Source organism: Rhinatrema bivittatum, chromosome 6 (assembly GCF_901001135.1).
Source record: "Rhinatrema bivittatum chromosome 6, aRhiBiv1.1, whole genome shotgun sequence".
In the NCBI taxonomy this organism is placed as follows: Eukaryota; Metazoa; Chordata; class Amphibia; order Gymnophiona; family Rhinatrematidae; genus Rhinatrema; species Rhinatrema bivittatum.
The window spans coordinates 114508257-114529537 of record NC_042620.1 but is presented as its reverse complement, the minus strand read 5'-3'; the positions used below and the strand labels follow the sequence as shown (position 1 = coordinate 114529537).

Here is a 21281-nt window from a genome sequence, read left to right as displayed (position 1 = left end):
GCATTGCTAAAGATAGAGCCACACTAAGGCCTATTGGGAGGATCAAAGTGTCCTCTTGGTATTAACTATGATGAAGATGCACTCAATTTTAAATTGAGCCCTTCTTTCAACATGAAACCAGTGATCATGAAGGATTAGCATCACATGATCACTAGATCTTGCCCTCACCAGGAGTCTAGTAAATATGTTTTTCACAAGTTGAAGGCATTGAAGATTGTATTGTGGGATACTTATAAATGAGGAATTGCAATAATTTAAGCGGCTAGTGACTAATGCATGAATAACAGTGGTCAGATCTCGCTTCTCAAAAAAGCGACATAGTTGACGTATTTGGTGCAAGTACATAAAAGAAGACCTTATCACGATGGAGATCTGATTCTCCTTTGAAAGTGAGTAGTCCAACGACACTTCTAAACTACAAACATTGTTTAGATTGTAGGATAATGCCCAGTAAGAGAGAGTTGAAAGGACTTTCCCCTGCCTGCTGATCCAGTTTTTATTTATGTCTATTCAGCCAGAGTGCCACATCCGAGAGACATTGAGTTAAGTTGGAGATGATGGTAGTTTGATTTGCCTCAATCTTAGCATATGAATGAATGTTATCTGCAAAGAGATGACATTCAATGTCAAAAGTCTGGATGTTCCCTGTACGTACCAGGATCAGTCCAGACTGCTGGGTTGTGCACCACAGGTAGGTATCTTAGAGAGGGAGTTTGTTGGACCATAAGACAAATTGGTACTTGTCGAACAAAAAATGGTATAAGATCAAATATAAAAGATGGACCTTAACATATATTTTAAAAACTGAACAAAGAATTAAAAATTGCTGGAGACACTACAAAGGATACATTTAGGAGAATGGAGGGCTTTGAAAAATTATGAACTCCACTTTGTGTCAATATATCTGTCATCTATGTTTGTATTTTTGTTTTATAATTTTCACCTTCTGCCTTCTGATACCTCTTTCTTATACCCTTAGGGCTTGATTTTACAAAGCATTTACGTGCTTAAAACTGGATTTTACACATGTAAATGAACTTTATTCATGTAAATGGGCTTTTGAAAATTGCTATAATATATGCCATTGAATTGTCCATAGGTTATTCATGTGTAAGTGCACTTGGCGTGTGTAAATGGCTTTTTTAAATTGCTACAATAGTATGTTACATTTACATGTAACTTCTTTTAAAATTAACCTGTTATGCTCTTTGCTTTTGCTCCCTTTCTTTGTAACATTTGCGTCATTTGGTTGATTTTAACCAATGCATTTTCTGTTACTGTTTTAGGCACTTATGTCTGGGATTGTAAAGACAAGAAATGTGATAGAAGTAACAAATCAAATAGGGCTACTGGAAAAATTTGAAGTTCTTCAGCAAAGGTTAGAATGAACATCAATAGATTTAAGAATGCAGATTATATAAATAGAGTTTCTATTTTTTTTTCAACTAAAAGCATCTTAATTATATATCTAATTAAATGCATGTGTTTATAGGCTTACACTCTGTGAGAAGTCTTTAGCCGACTACTTGGAAGACAAGAGACTTACATTTCCAAGATTTTACTTTGTTTCTTCTGTGGATTTACTGGAAATAATTTCTAAAGGAACTCAACCTAAGCAGGCAAGTTGGAATCATTAGTAGTAGTAGTATTGCACCTTGCAGCCTCCTATCGCTCCTTTGGGTTTTCAACTTTTTAGAAACCAAACCCTATGAGTGTCATTTCATAGCTACCTGGGGCTTTTCACACATTTTTAAATCCTCTTTTCCCCATCCCTCATTCATAGCCTAACCACCTCAATGACATGCCTGACTGAGAGGCTTGAACTGTGGTTCCCTAACAAACATGGATGGTGCAAGTGTTATCTTTGAGTCAATCAGTAGGTGTCACTGTTGGGCAATTGCTGAGAGTCTGTCTCTTCTCTGGGGTGCTGTGAATACAACCTCTGCAAGTATCCTCAGTCCTAGCCAGTCTCGGCAGCAGAAACTGGTCTTGGAAATGGAACCAGAGTCTCCCACAAAACATTGCACATTATTTATTCATCATTACTTTAATAGGTGAACTGGTTGCTAAACTTTTAAACAGATCATTTTAAATGTCAAATTTCATTTCATTTCATTTCATTTTTTCAAATAGATTACTAGGCACTTGCTAAGTTGTTTGATAATGTGGCTGACCTTAAATTTGAAGATGATGACTTGAGAGCAAAGTCAGCAGAAGGAATGTACAGCAGAGAAGGAGAGCTTGTATACTTCTCAAAGCCCTGTGTGTGTGAAGGACAGGTAAGTTTTATAATATCTTACTATCTAAGCATACTGCTAGATGAATGATTTCAGAAGAATGAGTACATGACAAGAAAAATAAGTTGCCTTTTCAGAAGAGAATATTTACCCAGTATTCAGCAGTAATGATAATGCACATGCAAATTAAATTATGTACAGTAACAATGATTGCACATATGTATCAGTGAACACCCATGTTAACGTGTCTTAAAGTAGATATTAAAGCTAATGTCCAGTATTACATGAACTCCAAAATGCTGCTTAGTATCAAATCTATGGGCTTTCAGCTTTCTGTGCAGCCTCTGCTCGAGTTTTGAATAGCCATTTTTTTTTGGGCATTGGCCAGTTTGCCATGGACTCTCTCTCTGGCTTCAAAGTGGGTGAATCAAGTACCATATGAAGAAACTTGAAGAAAAGAAAGAAAAAGAAAAATACCAGAAGATAAGAACAAGAGGAAAACAGAAAGAAAGCATTAAATGACAGAAACAAGACAAAGAAACACAAAGTTGCTTAAAAATACAATCCTAGAGGCACAGTCCATATGTATCCCACACACTAAAAAGGTGGAAGGAAGGCAAAACAATTACCGCCATGGTTAAAAGGTGAGGTGAAAGAGGCTATTTTAGCCAAAAAAGCATCCTTCAAAAATTGGAAGAAGGATCCATCTGAAGAAAATAGGATAAAACATAAGCATTGTCAAGTGTAAAACATTGATAAGACAGGCGAGGAGAGAATTTGAAATGAAATTGGCCATAGAGGCAAAAACTCATAATAAAACCATAAAAATATATCCGAAGCAAGAAACCTGTGAGGGAGTCGGTTGGACCATTAAATGACTGAGGGGTTAAAGGGGCTCTTAGGGAAGATAAGGCCATTGCAGAAAGACTAAATGAATTCTTTGCTTCCGTGTTTACTAATGAGGATGTTGGGGAGATTCCAGTTCTGGAGATGGTTTTCAGGGGTGATGAGTCAGACGAACTGAACGAAATCACTGTGAACTTGGAAGATGTAGCAAGCCAGATTGACAAACTAAAGAGTAGCAAATCACCTGGACTGGATGGTATGCATTCTAGGGAACTGAAGGAACTCAAAAATGAAATTTCTGATTTATTAGTTAAAATTTGTAACCCATCATTAAAATAATCCATTGTACCTGAAGACTGGAGGGTGGCCAATGTAACCACAATATTTAAAAAAGGCTCCAGGGGCGATCCGGGTAACTATAGACCAGTGAGCATGACTTCAGTGCCGGGAAAAATAGTGGAAACTATTCTCAAGATCAAAATCGTAGAGCATATAGAAAGGCATGGTTTAATGGAACACAGTCAACATGGATTTACCCAAAGGAAGTCTTGCCTAACAAATCTGCTTCATTTTTTTGAAGGGGTTAATAAACATGTGGATAAAGGTGAACCGGTAGATGTAGTGTATTTGGATTTTCAGAAGGCATTTGACAAAGTCCCTCATGAGAGGCTTCTAAGAAAACTAAAAAGTCATGGGATAGGAGGCGATGTCCTTTCGTGGATTACAAACTGGTTAAAAGACAGGAAACAGAGAGTAGGATTAAATGGTCAATTTTCTCAGTGGAAAAGGGTAAACAGTGGAGTACTTGGGACCGGTGCTTTTCAATATATATATAAATGATCTGGAAAGGAATACGACGAGTGAGGTTATCAACTTTGCAGCTGATACAAAATTATTCAGAGTAGTTAAATCACAAGTGGATTGTGATACATTACAGGAGGACCTTGCAAGACTGGAAGACTGGGCATCCAAATGGCAGATGAAATTTAATGTGGACAAGTGCAAGGTGTGCATATAGGGAAAAATAACCTTTGCTGTAGTTACAAGATGTTAGGTTCCATATTAGGAGCTACCACCCAGGAAAAAGATCTAGGCATCATAGTGGATAATACTTTAAAATCATCGGCTCAGTGTGCTGCAGCAGTCAAAAAAGCAAGCAGAACGTTAGGAATTAATAGGAAGGAAATGGTTAATAAAACGGAAAATGTCTTAATGCCTCTATATCTCGCTCCATGGTGAGACCGCACCTTGAATACTGTGTACAATTCTGGTCACCGCATCTCAAGATATAGTTACGATGGAGAAGGTACAGAGAAGGGCAACCAAAATGATAAAGGGGATGGAACAGCTCCCCTATGAGGCTGAAGAGGTTAGGGCTGTTCAGCTTGGAGAAGAGACGGCTGAGGGGGGATATGATAGAGGTCTTTAAGATCATGAGAGGTCTTGAGCAGTGACCTCCAAGATGGCTATCTTGCCTCTAATGGCCGCAGCCAATTGAGAGGTTGGGGGGTTTCCCGGTAAGCTGATTCGCTACCAGGTAACCTTGGCGTGGTGACCAGCAAAGCAACGCCCCCCACTTTTAGGTTACGTAGGTCACAGCCCGGGGGCCGGCAGCCCTCGGACCACTGGAGCAGGTGGCTCAGACTGGGCCAGCAGCCCAACACAGACCCTCGACACTTCAACAGCCAAGAGGAATGAGGGACAGGAGGAGTACTGAGGTGCTTGGATCAAACGACCCTGACTTCTACGTCGGGTCACCGGCAATGATGCCGTGGCTTCCACGGCCAGGGGGGTCAGTGGCAGCTGCCCGGCTTCTATGGCCAGGGGGTGTGCATGCGCCTCAGTGAATTATGTGATTAGCACTTGTTAGCAGGGGAGTGCTGGTCACTAAGAGTTAATTTGTAGTTGTTAATTAAGTTTTCAGGATTGTTTATTATTGCTAATGTTGCTTGCTGTTGTATTTATTTATTGCTTGTTAATGTAATGCATATGGGCTACATTAATTTGTCCAAAATAATAAAACTCTTGTTATCGAATATTCAGCTGCGTGAGTCTTTGGTGAATCGGCGTAGCCTTTCCACTGCCTGCATTGTGACCTTATATGTCATTTTTGCTCAGCATAATCCCACCGGAAGAGCCAGGTTTTTAGGTTCTTCCTGAATGTTTGAAAGTTGAAAGTTGCTATCAAGCCTTAAGTCAGATGGTAATGCATTCCATAATTTGGGTCTGGGATCTATGCGGATCTATGCGGATCTCACAGTGTACGAGATCAACATGGAGGAAGTGAAAACCCACGGGGCCTGCACAGAGGAGGCAGCAGAATGGGCTTCAGTGCCAATAGCAGCAATCAGCGCCTCCCCAATAGCCACGTGGCATCAGTGACAGTGTCAGCAGAGGAATGAGAGAGGCTCCGGGGTTGCTGGCAAAAGAAAGAGAGGGGGTCTGCCTTTAGTGTGCATGTGTATGAATTGGAGTCTGCCTGGGGGTGTATGTGTGTGAATGCATGGGTGCCTGCCTGAGGGCGTGTCTGTGTATGAGAATGTATGGGTGTCTTTCTGGGGTTTGTATGTGTGAGAATAGGTGCCTGCCTGTGGTGTATGTGTGTGTAAGAGAATGAATTGGTGCCTGCCTGGGGGTCTGTTTGTGTGAGAATGAATGTGTGCATGCCTGGGGGATGGTGAGGGAATGGTGTGAAAATGAATGGGATCCGGCCTGGGGGTCAGTTTCAGTGTGTGAGAATGACTGGGAACTTGCCTGGGTGTGTGTGTTTGTGTGAGAATGATTGGGAACTTGCCTGGGTGAGTGTGTTTGTGTGTATGTGAGGGAGCCAGAGAGAGTGAGAGCATGAGTGTGTATGAGAAAATCCAGGGGAGTAAGAGTTTGTGTGGGGGGTGTGTGTGGAGGGGGAGAGAGTGTCTTAGAGCCTGAGAGTGTGTCAGTGTCTGTGAGAGCGAGAGGTTATGGTGGGTATAAGAGCATAAATGTGTATGTATGTGACAGTGTATGTGTGAGAGAGAATGGACATGTATGTGTGAGAGAGAGAGGATAACCTCCTAATCCTTGACAATATCAGGGTGACTGGAAATCAAGAGCTCCCACGTATGGACAGCAGGGGCTTTTTAAAATCCTTATTAGTTTTAATTATTGGGTGTTATTTGATATATGTGCTGTTTTTAAATATTTTATTGGTGCTTGGGAAATTGTAAAAAATGTATATGATTTTAATTAATAGAAATTCTATTTATCAGTAGTTTTAAAATATTCTTTTATTAGTATGGTTTTACTATTATAACTGATGCTTTATGTTTCTTGATTTTATTTGTTTTATGAGGAATGGTGGTTCTGTTTTTCCATTGTTAATACACAGACGGGAGGATTTTAATAGCCCTGCTCGCGTAAATCCGCCTGGATTTACGCAAGCAGGGCCCTTGTGCGCCGGCGGCCTATTTTGCATAGGCCGCCGGCGCACGCAGAGCCCCAGGATGCGCGTAAGTCCCGGGGTTTTTTGAAGGGGGCGTGTCGGGGTGGGGCCGAACGACGCTGCGTTTCGGGGGCGGGACGTGGCGTTTTGGGGGAGGGACCGGGGGCATGGTGCTGGCCCAGGGGCGTGGTCGAGGCCTCAGGACCAGCCCCCGGGTCGGATGACGGCGCGACAGCAGTCCGCTGGCGCGTGTAGATTTACGTCTGCTTCTCGCAGGCGTAAATCTAGGGACAAAGGTAAGGGGGGGGGGTTTTAGATAGGGCCGGGGGGGTGGGTTAGGTAGGGGAAGGGAGGGGAAGGTGAGGGGAGGGTGAAGAAAGTTCCCTCCGAGGCTGCTCCGATTTCGGAGCGGCCTCGGAGGGAACGGAGGCAGGCTTTGCGGCTCGGCGCACGCAGGCTGCCCAAAATCGGCAGCCTTGCGCGCGCCGATCCAGGATTTTATAAGATATGCGCGGCTATGCGCATATCTTATAAAATCCTGCATACTTTTGTTTGCGCCTGCTGCGCGAACAAAAGTACGCGATCGCCCTTTTTTAAAAAATCTACCCCAGAGTCTGGCTTCTTGGGGTTTCCATTTCAGTTTTTGTCTAATTTGTGCTCCTTTATTTTGTATTCTGTATTTGGTGAGAATCTGTCTCTGCTCTGTGTATGTGACCATGATGAGAGATTCTGCTAGCATAGGGATCTATAGCAATCTGGTTTGTTTTGTTTCCTCAGTAGGTGGTGTATTGGTATTCTAGGACCCAGTGTAATATTTACCCTTGCTTTTTCACAGGTAGGGTTATTGTTGTTTGAGTCCTTGGAGTTATTACTGTTATGTTACAATGGGATTGCAGTATAGATTCTGAGTGTCTTTTTTTGCAAGGTTTTGTGTTAGTTCACAATGTGCCTGGCAGTGGAAGCTGTTTGTGCTGCTGTTACTGTGAGGTGACACCAGAATTTGAAAATATCTTTTAGTATGATGAGCTGTAAGGGAAACATCCAAGCTCCATTGTTTGGGGGAATTTCAGTGGATGCACAGAGTTACAGAACTGGAGGTGCAGGATTTATATTGACATTCTGTCCCTTCCTATAAATTCCAGACTTCACTCTCATAGCCATATAGAATTAGTTGAATGAGGCTATCAAATAATTATATAGTGTGAAACTGGCCAGCTTTTTAAAATTATGCAGAAGACCCTTTGGACTTTTTTATTAACACCAAATATTCAAAAGCTGTGTTCATCCCAATAAGCTCATATATCTCATTAAAGAGGTAAATTGAATAACACAATAACTTTGTTTTATTATTGTTACTCATAAATTATAACAATAACATTAATCTTGGAATATTATATATTTTTAATATAAATGAAAGGTTTTCACAAGATAGGTTGTGACGTGAAACATTTTATTATGTATATATTTAAGGAAACATACATAAATTGTCGAAATACATTTCGTTCGTTTAACCTTTGACCTCTGGTTTGCTAGTAGACTGAATTTCTGTGTCCCGAAATTATGTTTGTCTAAAAAGTGTGTCACCAACATGAAAAGTTTGGAAAGCTCTGTCATAGATAATGTTGCTACTGTTTGAGTGCTTGTAGTTAGGATTGTTTCGATATGGGAGGTTTACTATATTGTAATGGTAATTATGTTTATTCATGGCTTTCTGAGGTGCCATTATAAATTCCATAGGAGTTTCAAGTGTCTTTTTTACAGAGTTTTCTGGTTGTCACCACAGCAGTGCATGTAAATATAATATATATGTTGTAAGTGATATTTTGCCTCAAAAGACTGTACTTGTGAATGTCCTTTGTCATGTAACATTTGTTACAAGTGCATAATTACATTTTGTGTGGTTATAGAGGGTGTGGGAGTGTGGAGGATGTGTGTGTGCAAGGCTGTAAGGTTTCTCTAGAGTATGTAAAGCCTTCCCTTGACCATGGGTTTTGTGGAGGAGTGGCTGTGTGTCAGTTTTTTAAAATACAGATTTCTGGAGGGAGCTGGGCTTTATTTGACTGGCCTGGGACAGAGACTGAATGAATCGGGGGGGGGGGGGGGGGGGGGGGGGAGAGCACAGTAATTGTTCACACAGGGCAGCAACAAAGCTAACACCGGCCCTGTTCTCTGAGTAGGCCTGCAGAGAACAGGAGAAGTGGGGTGAGCCTGGAGTGGACACTGCAAGCAGCTTGTGGGGAGAAACTGGAGAGGGGCTACAAGACACACAAAATTCAGTCTGCAGCTGTGATTCCAGGACTTGAGACTCACTCAAGCAAGGGTAGAGTATGGATGCATAAGTCATGGAGCTGTGACTTACAGGGGGTGAGAGCAAAGAGAGTGCTGGGGTCAGGGAGAGAGGAAGGGGAAGTATGCTGGGATCATCTATGGAAGAGGGACAGGCGATGGTGCTGGGTGAAAGAAAGAGAGAAAGCTGGGGGGGGGGGGAGGAGGAGTGGAAGGGAGAAAGCTGGGGGCTGGAGGAGTGGAAGGGAGAAAGCTGTGGGGGTGAGTGGAAAAGAAATAGCTGTGTGTGTGTGTGTGTGTGTGGGGGGGGGGGGGGGGGGGGGGGGTTAGTGGAAGAGAGAAAGCTGATGCATATTATTCCATTCCTTCCCCACATCTGCTAATCAACAGCAATCTAAGGGTGACCATAACTCTAAGGTTCCCAGGTGTGATCATAAACCCTGCTTCAGCTGAAGCTAATGTAAGCTGCTTTCCTGGCCTCTTAGTCTTCTGTTACGTAATGATCTTAATATCTGTGTTCTTCTACACTTCCCTCTGCTATTTTCCATTAGGACTAAACAGATTATTACTGGAGGCTCAGTTCAATTTTATATTTTGGAAATTAACCCCTATCCCCCAAATGTTTCCAAGTCTGGAAATACTCTTGCATTTTGGAAATCATAAGAACATAAGAACATGCCATACTGGGTCAGACCAAGGGTCCACCAAGCCCAGCATCCTGTTTCCAACAGTGGCCAATCCAGGCCATAAGAACCTGGCAAGTACCCAAACACTAAGTCTATTCCATGTTACCGTTGCTAGTAATAGCAGTGGCTATTTTCTAAGTCAACTTAATTAATAGACAGATTCCAGATATTAAAGAGAAAAAACATTTTTGGGGGTGTTACATATATGCTTCTACCCTCTGTTTTAAGAATGTTTTTACAAATTTTGTTTTGAAGTAAAACCTCACAGAAATGTAATATTTATTATAGGCAGAAGGCTGGCTGAGCCATTTGGAAAAAACAGTGTGTTTAACGGTTAAACAAGAGATCTTGGAAGCAGTGTCAGCATACGAGGACAAGCCACGAGATCAGTGGCTCTTTGATTATTCTGCCCAGGTGGCTTGGACTGGCAGTCAGATCTGGTGGGCTGCTGATGTTGGCGTTGTCTTTGAGCGACTTGAAGAAGGCTTTGAAACTGCATTGAAAGACTATAACCGCAAACAGGTAAAACAAAGAGGGGCAGGGAAAATGCTTCAGTATAAATATTATTTCTCATTTTTTAAAATATTGAGCCCAATTATTCACTGACATTTAGCCTGGCTACGTTCAGGCATAGCTGGCTAACTGGTGCCATTTGAATGTTCGGCTGCGCTCAACAGCTGCTACTTAGACAGCTAACTTTTTATCTGGCTAAAAGGTTAGTCAGTTAAGTGAGGGGTGGGGTGGGGACGCTCTGGGACAGAGACACACGTCCAGCTAAGTAGGCATTCAGCAATATCTGACTTATTGGGAGATGCATCAAGCCTCGATAGGGCTCTAATGCATGTTAAACAGTGTATATCACGCAATACAGCCCTCTCATGGTGATATCGCCCAATGTACACAACATTTTCCATAGCCCTGCCCAGATTCCCTCCCCTATTATAATGAGCTGCTTTGCATGCATTTTGCATACATGTATTTTGCAAATCTATGCAAAGCAGCTCATTAATAGGATATTTGATTTTAGCAATTTAACGCAACCGACTTACAAAGTTGTCAGCCATGTTAACACCTCCTTGGGAAAATGTAATCTAACGTGGGAGCATCAGGACCCATGTTAGCTCTATCCCCCCACCCCGACCCCCCCCGAACCTCTCTCCTATACCCCCAAACCTCAAAAGTTGCAAAGCGATCCTGCATTGTGGCCTGAGGCGCCCCTTAGCCATAGGCCCGATTGGCGCTATTTTTCAAATTGCTGTTGACCTGACCTTGCCCCAGTCGCTTTGCATCTTTTGAGGTTTGGGGGTCTGTGGGAGAGAAGTTCGGGAAGTTTCAGGAGGGGGGGGGGTGATTAGGTTTCCATGACACCAGCGATTTATTTTTACATGTGGGGGAGGGAGGAGGGGAAGGTATTCGGAGGCCCTATACTCCAACAATTTGGTATTACCATGGGGGGGGGGGGGGGGTTGGAGGAGGGGGTCCAGTGCTACCACATATTTGTAAGGAAAGGGGGGTGGGTGGAAAGATGTTATTTTATCCGGACAAGGTTGGAAAGTTGGGGAGGGTGCTGTCATCACGCGACTACTATCATTTTTTTTAATTGGGCATATGGGGGCCACCACTCGAGTGGCAGTGCCGGGATGAGTGGGGGCAGCTTGACCCCCCCCCCCCCGCTCAACTTTTTTTTCTTTATGGCATGGCCCTTTAAGGCTGTGGTGGTCCCGTGAGGCTGGGGCCGCCATCGCGCCTAAAGGGCTGATGCCGCATTGTTTTGCTTCACGGGGTTTTGCTGCGAGACAAAATAATGCCGCGATACAGCGGTGTTGTTTTTTTTTCAGGGGAAGGTCCCACTGTTGTGGTGATACCCCATGATAGTGGGGAAACCTCCTGCGAAAAAACATTACAACCTAGCGGGTCTAGGTCTTAGTTACCCGGGCAAGTGTAGAACCACTGTTTGGTAGCTAGATAAAATATTTAGGATAGCCAAATATTTTCAGTAGTGTGGCCGTGCCGCTGAATATCTCAGCCAAGTTAGGCAGCCAGATAGTGGCTGAATATTGGGCCATTAAAACTGTAGAGTCCGATATTCAAAGGATTTGTTCAGCCATCTTTGGGAATTAGCTGGGCAAATCTTTAGGGTTTAAATTACTTCCCTCTCTCCCAGCTGAGCAAATTGTTGCCCACACAAAATGTACCCTCATGAAAGGGTTGGAGGCGTTCTCCCGGGCACGATGAGACTTACAGTGCTGATACTCAGTGGTCAGTGAGGGGATGTCTAGTTGGGGAGAAAGGCTGTCCTAATCTGGATAAATCGCCTCTCTGGCTAATTGAATATGGACCTTATAATAAACAGAATGGTCTGGTACTTGGCAGTGCTTTTTCAGAATTTATTTTCCATAACTTTCCCCTATGCAGAAAATTTAAGTCTTGGGAAACAGTGCAGTATATGAAACCTGTGCATTATATAAACAAACTCACTTGAAGATTTTATGTTGGGTTTTTGTTTTTTTTTTATAGTTTTTGCAGAATTTTACAATGCATAATATAATGAGGTCAATTTCAAAGGTTTTCACTCTGAAAATTGCCAGACTCCAGCAGCTAAATCTAGCAGTCAATGTTGTGGAGCGCTAGGAGAGCGATCCCACTCCTGGGTGATGTGTGTCCTTGGGCCACGGCTCGACCCCAGAGGGCTCTGAAGAGGTGCCGCGGGAGGCGTGGCATGCCCAAGCATGGGCTGGACGGGAGCAGGGCTGGAGTGACATGGAAGACAGGCCCTCCTCCGGACCTGCACGCTTCGGAAGACCCAACAATGCAATGTTAGTCTTGTGAACAGTCCTCCGACCGTTCCCAGCCCTTTCGGACCTGCCGCAGGGTACGGCACGAAGCGGCAGGCCGGATGGAGGCCAGGACAGCGATGACTGGAACATGGATTCAGACGAGACTCAGGAACGACGTAGACTCAGCCATAGACGTGGACTCAGGACGAGGTGCAGGATCCATAGACGTGGACTCAGGCATAGATGCAGGATCCTTAGACGTGGACTCAGGCAAAGACGTGGACTCAGGAATGAGGTGTAGGATGCATAGACGTGGACAGGCACAGGCGTGGACTCAGGACTGGATGCACAGAGGAGGAATCAGGAACGAGGGCTGAAGGAAGACATGGGCACCGTCCCTCAGGGCGCCCTACTCAGACCACCCGCGGGACTGAGTCGCAGACCACCCTGCCTCATGCGCGCCCTACTCAGCCCTGGAAGGCTGGTCGCAGACCATGCAGAGAGCGGGAGAGCACAGGAAAGAGGAAGCAGGTTCGCTGCACTCCTGGCAGCACTAGGCAAGGATACGCTGCTCTCCTGGCAGCACAAGGCAAGGATACGCTGATCTCCTGGCAGCACAAGGCAGGTTAAAGCATCAGGATCAGGAACAAGGATATCTGGAACAGCAGGAACATCAGGACTGGAACACAGATACTGGAACAGGAGACACACCTCAGGGCTGGAACATGGACATCAGGAACAGCAGGAACAGCAGAACTGGTTCAAGAGACAGACCTTGGGACTGGAACGGCAGGCAGACATCAGGACTGGACGAGGAGCTCCGACAGGAAACACGAAACACAGGACCTTGCAGAAGTGCTGGAACATGGACAACTTCCTGGAGCGAAGGATCTCAGGAGTGACCAACTCCTTGCGAAGGCAAAGACACACTGAAAGCTGAGCCCTTTAGTAGGGCTGAGGTGGACAACGCCCAGGGAGGGGTCAGCAGGGGGCCACACCTGGCTGGCCCTTTAAGAGGAGCAGAGAGGCGCGCGCCCGCGCTCTAGGAAGCTGGAGAGAAGAGCTGGAAGCTGATGGCGTCCTCAGCCACGTGGAGGGCCCAAGGATTTACGCGAGCAGGGCCTTGCGCGCCGGCGCGCCTATTTTCCATAGGCCTGCTGGCGCGCGCAGAGCCCCGGGACTCGCGTAAGTCCCGGGGTTTTTCGAGGGGGGCGTGTCGGGGGCGTGTCGGGGCGGGGCCGATCGGCACAGCGTTTTGGGGGCGGGACATGGCGTTTCGGGGGCGGGCCCGGGGGCATGGTTTTGGCCCGGGGCGGTCCGGGGGCGTGGCTGCACTCTCCGGAACCGCCCCCAGGTCGCGTCTCGGCACGCTAGCGGCCCGCTGGTGCGCGGGGATTTACTTCTTCCTCCGGGAGGCGTAAATCCCCCGACAAAGGTAGGGGGGGTTTAGATAGGGCCGGGGGGGGTGGGTTAGATAGAGGAAGGGAGGGGAAGGTGAGGGGAGGGCGAAAGCGAGTTCCCTCCGAGGCCGCTCCGATTTCGGAGCGGCCTTGGAGGGAATGGAGGCAGGCTGCGCGGCTCGGCTCGCGCCGGCTGCACAAAATCGGCAGCCTTGCGCGCGCCGATCCTGGATTTTAGCTCCAATTATTGTTGCTTTCTTTGTGAGTGGAACAGTCGAGCAAGAAATTCGCATTATGTCAGAAAAGTCTGGCCTCTCCGCAAGAAGTTGGTTCCAGGGAAGAAGAATGTTGCGCATGACCCATTGGTGGATCCAAGTAAGATATTTCTTCCACCTTTACACATCAAACTTGGGCTGATGAAAAACTTCGTTAAGGCAATGAACAAGCAAAGTAAAGCCTTTGATTATTTGTGGCAAATGTTTCCACGCGTAAGCGACGCCAAGATAAAAGAAGGTGTTTTTGTTGGCCCATAAATCCGAGTTGTGATGAAGGACAGCCACTTTGATGGTCTTCTGCAAGGTACAGAATGTGTTGCATGGACAGCCTTCAAGAATGTCGTTTGTAACTTTCTAGGCAACTATAAGGCAGCAGACTATGTCGAACAGGTTGAAAATCTGCTTCAGGCATACAAATTGATGAAGTGCAACATGTCATTGAAGATACAGGGGTAGATTTTAAAAGCCCTGCGAGCGTAAATCCTGCCGGATTTACGTGCGCAGGCACTCGCGCGCCAACGCACCTATTTTGCATAGGCCGCCGGCGCGCACAAACCCCCAGGACGCGCGTAAGTCCCAGGGCTTGCTAAAATGGGCGGTCTGGGTGGCGTGTCTGCGGTCCGGGGGCGTGTCCGGGGGGGCGTGTCTGTGGTCCGGAGCGGTCTGGGGATGTGGCCGAGTGCCCTGACACAGCGGCCTGTGTCGGGGCCTGGCCAGCCAGCGCGCACAAGTTACTCCTGCCATCGAACAAGGTAGGGGAGGGATTTAGGTAGGGCCGGGGGGGGGTGGGGGTTAGATAGGGGAAGGGAGGGAAAGGTGGGGGGGACAAAAAAAAAGTTTCCTCCGAGGCTGCTCTGGAGCGGCCTCGGAGGCAACAGAGGCAGGCTGCGCGGCTTGGCGCGCGCAGGCTGCTGATTTTACGCAGCCTTGCGCGCGCCGACCCCGGATTTTAAAAGATACATGTGGCTATGCGCGTATCTTTTAAAATCCGGCGTACTTTTGTTCACGCCAGTTGCGCGAACAAAAATACGCGCGCGTACTGTTGTTTAAAATGTACCCCTCAGTTTCTTCATTCCCACTTAGACGTCTACCTAGACAACCTTGGCGCTGTTAGTGACGAACATGGTGAAAGGTTTCATCAAGACATTGTCAAAATGGAGAAACGGTATCAAGGGAAGTGGAACCCCTCCATGCTGGGTGACTATTGTTGGACTCTCATCCGCAAAGCATCGGACAGTGATTCAAACTAAAATCTGCAGCAAAACATTTTTAGTTTTGTTTTCTGGTGCCAACATTGCCATTATAGCTTATGCCACTACAGACACGTTAACAATGCTTAATGTATATCGCAATTTTCTGGCAAATGGTATGTGATACAGACATAAATGCATATTTGTTTTCATCTTTTTAAAATCTACTTGTTTCACCGAAGATGTGGAAGAATAAAATATCCCCAGAAATTTGTTTACCAGTGTAATAGTTTCAGACAATGAAATGGTAGATAAAATAGCAATAGGCTGATATTCAAAGAAACCTGAGCACCGGATCTAGGTGCCTCAGTTTTAAGGGTCAACAATAGGACAATTGTATGCTGAATTCAGGAGCCTATGTTTTAGGATGAAAATCTGCTTAACTTTGGGCCTCTAAAATCCTAAATTTAGGCCTGCTGTTGATTTGCCTGCCTTTAGACCCTTAAATTAGAGGCCTAGCACAGGAAATCAGGGTCAAGTCCTTAACATATTTCCCTTGGCCAGACCCCACCCCGGCTCCCCCACACTTTTAGGACCCTAAATTTAGGTGCCCAGCAGAGGGGAAATTTTCATTTATTCAGCTCTAGGTGTCTAGATCTCTTGACTACCCCTAAGTAATCAGTGTATCATACTATTCATTCATATGCTAATTCTGTTAATTATTTTCAATGCTACTATTCTGGAACCAGCGATGAATAAATATGTGCTATTTTAATACTATAATTGCTTTATTCCATATTGCATTAAAATCATACAAATAAAATATCATTTCATAACAATAAGCTTTCTCAGTATTCTGAAGTATTGGATATTAGCAACAAAATTGTATTTTCATTATTAAAGAAGTACATTACAACTGATTGAAAGCGGTTGAAGGAAACAATCCCATGATTAGTTCGAAAAAGTTATTCACTTTGATTAAAAGCACCAATAAAATGTGCCTCACAGTACCATAACTGCTCCATTTAGCACTTGACATATAATAGATTTTTTTCACAGTGTAATATCTCCATTGAAATATAATTATTTTGCAGATTGCTCAGCTGAATGCCCTTATAAACATGCTGTTAGGGGAACTCACGCCTGGTGATCGTCAGAAGATCATGACAATATGCACAATTGATGTACATGCAAGAGATGTTGTAGCCAAGCTTATAGCACAGAAGGTAATTTGTTGCAGAGCAATTACCCTAATGCATTTCTGAAAGCATAAAATAAAGAATAATTTCATTTGTTGAAAAGATTTTTTGTTGCTTATGTAGGAAAGTGACAGAATGTTTTGATTCAGTCAATTTTTTTTTTCCTTTTCGGCTTTAAAGTTAGATAATTACATTTACCAGCTAAAGAATTGGCAATTCTTAAAATATTTTTGTCTAAATGCTTAAAGATTGTGACTATTACAAAATTCATACTGATGACATGACAGCAGGGTTTTCATTAATTTTAATTCAAGTTACTGGGTTAAATTAAAAAAAGAAACAATCTCCTAAGTGCTTCAGTTATTTAATATCTGGAATTTTTAAAGATTTCTAGATCTTGAGCGAGCTTCTCGTCTCATGATGTGTTTAAATTGCCATGATGAAAAAAAAAGCAATAATGTGAAATAGTTGAACGTCTAAGCTTCAGTTTGCCTCATTCAATCTCGCAAATTAAAGGGGTGTGCACAGACACGTGCTTTATGTTGATATTTTTTCTTGTTTCATTTCTTTTTCTATTTCTTTCAGTTCATTTAAAATGAAAAAAAAACCAACAAAAACCCACAAAACAAACAGATGAAATTAAAATGAAAACAAGAAAAGAAAGGAAAAATAAACAAAACAAAATATTGGCCCCATCATAAAAGGGAAAAAAAAAACCCCTTCCCTGGCTTCCCTCTCTGATCCTTCCACCCCCAATCCTCTAACCATATTTTTCTTTTCTCAGAGGGCAGGAGAAATCCCCGGTCACTCCTGCCCTGCCTTTGGTGTGCTTAGAAATGCCACCAGCAGACCTGTGCCATGGTTAATTTATCCCATACAAACTGGTGCCAGCCAGGCCCAGGCCAGCAACCTTTTATATGGGAGAGATTGGCCATAGTGCCAGTTTCAGTCTCCCAGCGCTATTTCTCTGCATAATCGCGCCTGTCCCATGAAAAAAAAAATATGGTAAGAGGTTCAGGAGATGGAAGGAAAATTGGAGGGGGGGTTTTCTTTGTTGATGGCAGTGGTGAAAAATGTTCTAAAATGAAACAAAGGATAACGAACAAATTTCATTCATTCTTCTTTCAATTTAATTTTAAAAACTTAATTGAAACAAAATGAGAAATGTTGCTAAAATTTCCCATCTCATTTCAAACAAATGCACATCCCCTGTAAATTATTTTGTATCCATGTTGAGATTCCCGTCCTCCTCTCCACCAGAGGACCCCAGTAAGCTCAGTGCCGAACTATTCTTCAGCATTCTATGTCTCTTGTCCTCAGCCTGGCCTTCAGCCTTCATGCCAGCAGGGGACCTCCAGGAGCTCTCTCCCCTGGCTATTCCAGCCTCCCTTGCCTGCCTGCACCACATCCAGACTCCTGCCCTACTTAATCCAGTCTGTCCTTCCCCTCAGTGCTTTGGTATCGAGTCCTTCTTGGCTCCCTGTTCTAGCCACCTCTGCTTTGTGGCTTTCTCAAGCTTTTCCTAGCTTTGTTTTGTGGCCTCCAGGCCTTCTGACTTCAGCCTTGCTTTGCCCTACCTCCTGGCCTCTGGGCCTTCTGACCCCAGCTTGCTTTGGTCTTGCCTTGTGGCCATCCGGCCTTCTGTTCCAAGCCTTGCTCTGTGGCCTTAGGGCCTTCTGGTTCCTTCCTTGCCTTGCGGCCTATTCTAAACCTCTCCTGACCCCCAGCCTAGCCCTGAGACTCCCAGGTCTCTTCTATGATACTAAGCCTCTCTCTGTTCCCTGACCTGGCCTAGTCCTGAGACTTCCTAGTTTCTAGGTCTTGCTGCCTTGCTTATGCAGCCTTTGGGATTTCTTGTTCCATGTTCTATGTAGTCCTTGTTCTGTCTTGTCCTAGTCCCTGTTTCCAGAGTCCCAGTTCCACATTTTCTTGCATTCAGTTCCTGTCTATTCCAGCATTCCAGTTCCACGTATACGTGCATTCACTCCATTCTTACCTGCACCCAGATCCAGTCTGTTCCTGCTGTTCCAGTCCATGCTTACCTGCACTCAGATCCTGTCTGTTCCAGCATTCCAGTTCCACGTATACCTGCATTCACTCCATTCTTACCTGCACCCAGATCCAGTCTGTTCCTGCTGTTCCAGTCCATGCTTACCTGCACTCAGATCCTGTCTGTTCCAGCATTCCAGTTCCACGTATACCTGCATTCACTCCATTCTTACCTGCACCCAGATCCAGTCTGTTCCTGCTGTTCCAGTCCACGCATACCTGCACCCAGATCCAGTCTGTTCCTGCTGTTCCAGTCCATGCTTACCTGCAGTCAGATCCTATCTGTTCGAGTCCCGCGGATACCTGCATTCACTCCATTCTTACCTGCACCCAGATCCAGTCTCTTCCTGCTGTTCCAGTCCATGCATACCTGCACTCAGATCCTGTCTTTTCCAGCGTTCCAGTTCCACGTATACTTGCATTCACTCTACTCTTACCTGCACCCAGATCCAGTCTGTTCCTGCTGTTCCTTTCCACGCATACCTGCACTCAGATCCTGTCTGTTCCAGTTCCACGTATACCTGCATTCACTCTACTCTTACCAGCACTCAGTTCCAGTCTGTTCCATGGTTACCTGCACTCTGCCTCGGAGCTCCATACCAGCCAGCACCTCACTCCAAAGCTCCATTCCAGCCTCACCGGACCACCCACGCTTAGCCTCCAGCCTTGCCACCTCGCACCACTCCAGGAGGTGGTGTCTACAACCCCCCTCCCCCCCACCACAGTTGCCTTCCACAACAATCTATTCATCAATATTTCAGCATTTAAAGATAACAGACATTAAACCTAAATTTACCCCTTTGGCATTTTAGGGATTTCTGGGATACATCCACCTCTAATCCTACTTTCACTCCTCATTCACCCTCAGATATGTATTGATGTCATTATTTATGAAGTTCCCTTGCCCTGCTTTTTCTCTTTTTTACTCTGTAGGTCTCCAACGGGCAAGCATTTACATGGCTGTCACAGCTGCGCCACAGATGGGATGATGGCCAAAAAGATTGTTTTGTAAACATTTGCGATGCTCAGTTTCAATATTCTTATGAATATCTTGGGAACACACCTCGCCTTGTAATTACTCCACTTACTGACAGGTACAGCCAAATGCTAATCACATCCGGTCTTAGAGGTTAATTTTCAAAGGCAGGAAAGTCTATGGGTACTTTTTACTTGCAGACTTTCCCCCAGTTTTTCAAAGCGAAACACGCCTGTAACTCTCACTTTGGAAATTCTCAGCACATGTACAAACTCCCCCTGCATAAAGTTACACCTGCTCCCGGCACACCGTAACTTGTTCGTATGGATTTACATCATACTTTCTAAACTTGAAAGCATGAATGTAAATCGCAACTCAGCCCAGCTCTGCCCTCTGGAGTGCCTCTTTTTTGTGTGCATAAACGTATGTGCATAATCAAGTTACATGCAAAGACCTTCAAATTTTCTAATGAGCTATTTATGTGCACGAAACCACATTTTATGCATGCAAATAGCTTTGGGAGTTTACCCCTTAATCATGTGGGCAATTGAAATGTAGCCAGGAAAGCTACTGAGACCTTGGGCAAGTCACTTCTATCCTCCATTACCTCGGATAGAAACTTAGGGGCTTGTTCACTACTACAGGACTAACAAAGCCATGGAAAATGATCATGCCACTTTGTTACTCCTGCGGTGTTTTTCCCCATGGTAAAATACCACGAGGAACTATACTGTAACCGTCTCTTTTTAGTCAGTAAGGAGGTCCAGACAACTGATCCGTAAAGATAGACTTTTATTGCCAGCAAGATGCAGCTAAGACAACGGCTTAGTACAACTGCATGCCACGCCCCCTTCGGAGCAAACCTTTATACACTTTACAGTTCTTATCTTTCACACATGCGTTCTGGTTTTGCTGATCAAACATTTTACAAACTGCTGAACAAGCAATAGCTAGCGTGGTTTCTAGTAGGTGTAGCTTATGATCAGACTATTGTTTCGTCATTTAATTGACGGGTTAGACATTTGCGACGGCGTTCGTATTAATACAATACAAAATATGAATCCAAAATGGAGTCACGTTCACTAAACGTTAGTGTGTAAGTACGTCATTACGTATTAGGTTCCGTTTGCGTTGCAAATGTTAGTAAATCAAGATGGCTGTGCGTTTCACTGCAGCATGATGAGACGAGAGGCGTCACAGCTGTGCAGTCTTCAGGGGTTCATGGAATCGAACTCCTTCATTCCCCCCTTTGATACTTCAACGGCGACGGAAAGTGGAAGTATCACTTGTAGCTGTTAAGTAACTGAAAAGAGAAGCAAGAATTAATACTAATAACTTTCAAGGTGGACCCTAAGATGCTGCTAGGTCGTTGGTTTCTTCACGGGTTTGAGACGGATGGGCCCTAATGGCGTCAACCCCCTTTGTAGCCCGGCTTACCCTAGCAACAAAAGTGGTCCTGTCGTTGAATTAGGTGGGATTAGAGTTTAGTATCAAAATAATCGTTATCAGAATCAAAAGAGATATCATCAGAGTCAGATGCGTCAGAATCAGGGAATGAGGAAATCGACACATACTTATTGATCATCATAACATGAGCTGCAGCCCTGCGATCAGCAATGGTTTCAATCATGGATCGTAGATTTCTGAAAATAAGAGGTAAACAAATAGGGAACAGAATGCAAGTTAGAATAAAAAACAGAAGAGGAAAGAGAATGTCCTTCAATCCGGGGATTGAAGTAAGCCAATTTGGTAGTGAGGAAGTCCAATCAAGGATACCGGTCCAAGTCTGCACAGGGACATGAGCTAATCGGATCATTCGATCAGTAATCTCTTCGATAACTTTGCTCTTATCATCGATCTGTAAACAACAATTGGAGAGATTAAATTTGCCACAGACACCACCTTCTTGTGCTAGGAGGTAGTCCAAGGCTAAACGATT

At 44.6% G+C, this 21281-nt stretch overlaps 1 protein-coding gene across 1 annotated transcript in view; it reads left to right on the top strand.

Moving 5' to 3' along the window:
- Positions 1 to 21281, top strand: part of LOC115093684 (dynein heavy chain 11, axonemal-like) — a 586171-nt gene that overhangs the window by 66847 nt on the left and 498043 nt on the right. Inside the window, exons 10-15 of the mRNA XM_029605802.1 lie at positions 1287 to 1378; positions 1493 to 1632; positions 2146 to 2279; positions 9765 to 9998; positions 16213 to 16344; positions 19300 to 19460. Coding sequence (XP_029461662.1) covers positions 1287 to 1378; positions 1493 to 1632; positions 2146 to 2279; positions 9765 to 9998; positions 16213 to 16344; positions 19300 to 19460 — 893 coding nt within the window. The remainder of the gene's footprint in view (positions 1 to 1286; positions 1379 to 1492; positions 1633 to 2145; positions 2280 to 9764; positions 9999 to 16212; positions 16345 to 19299; positions 19461 to 21281) is intronic.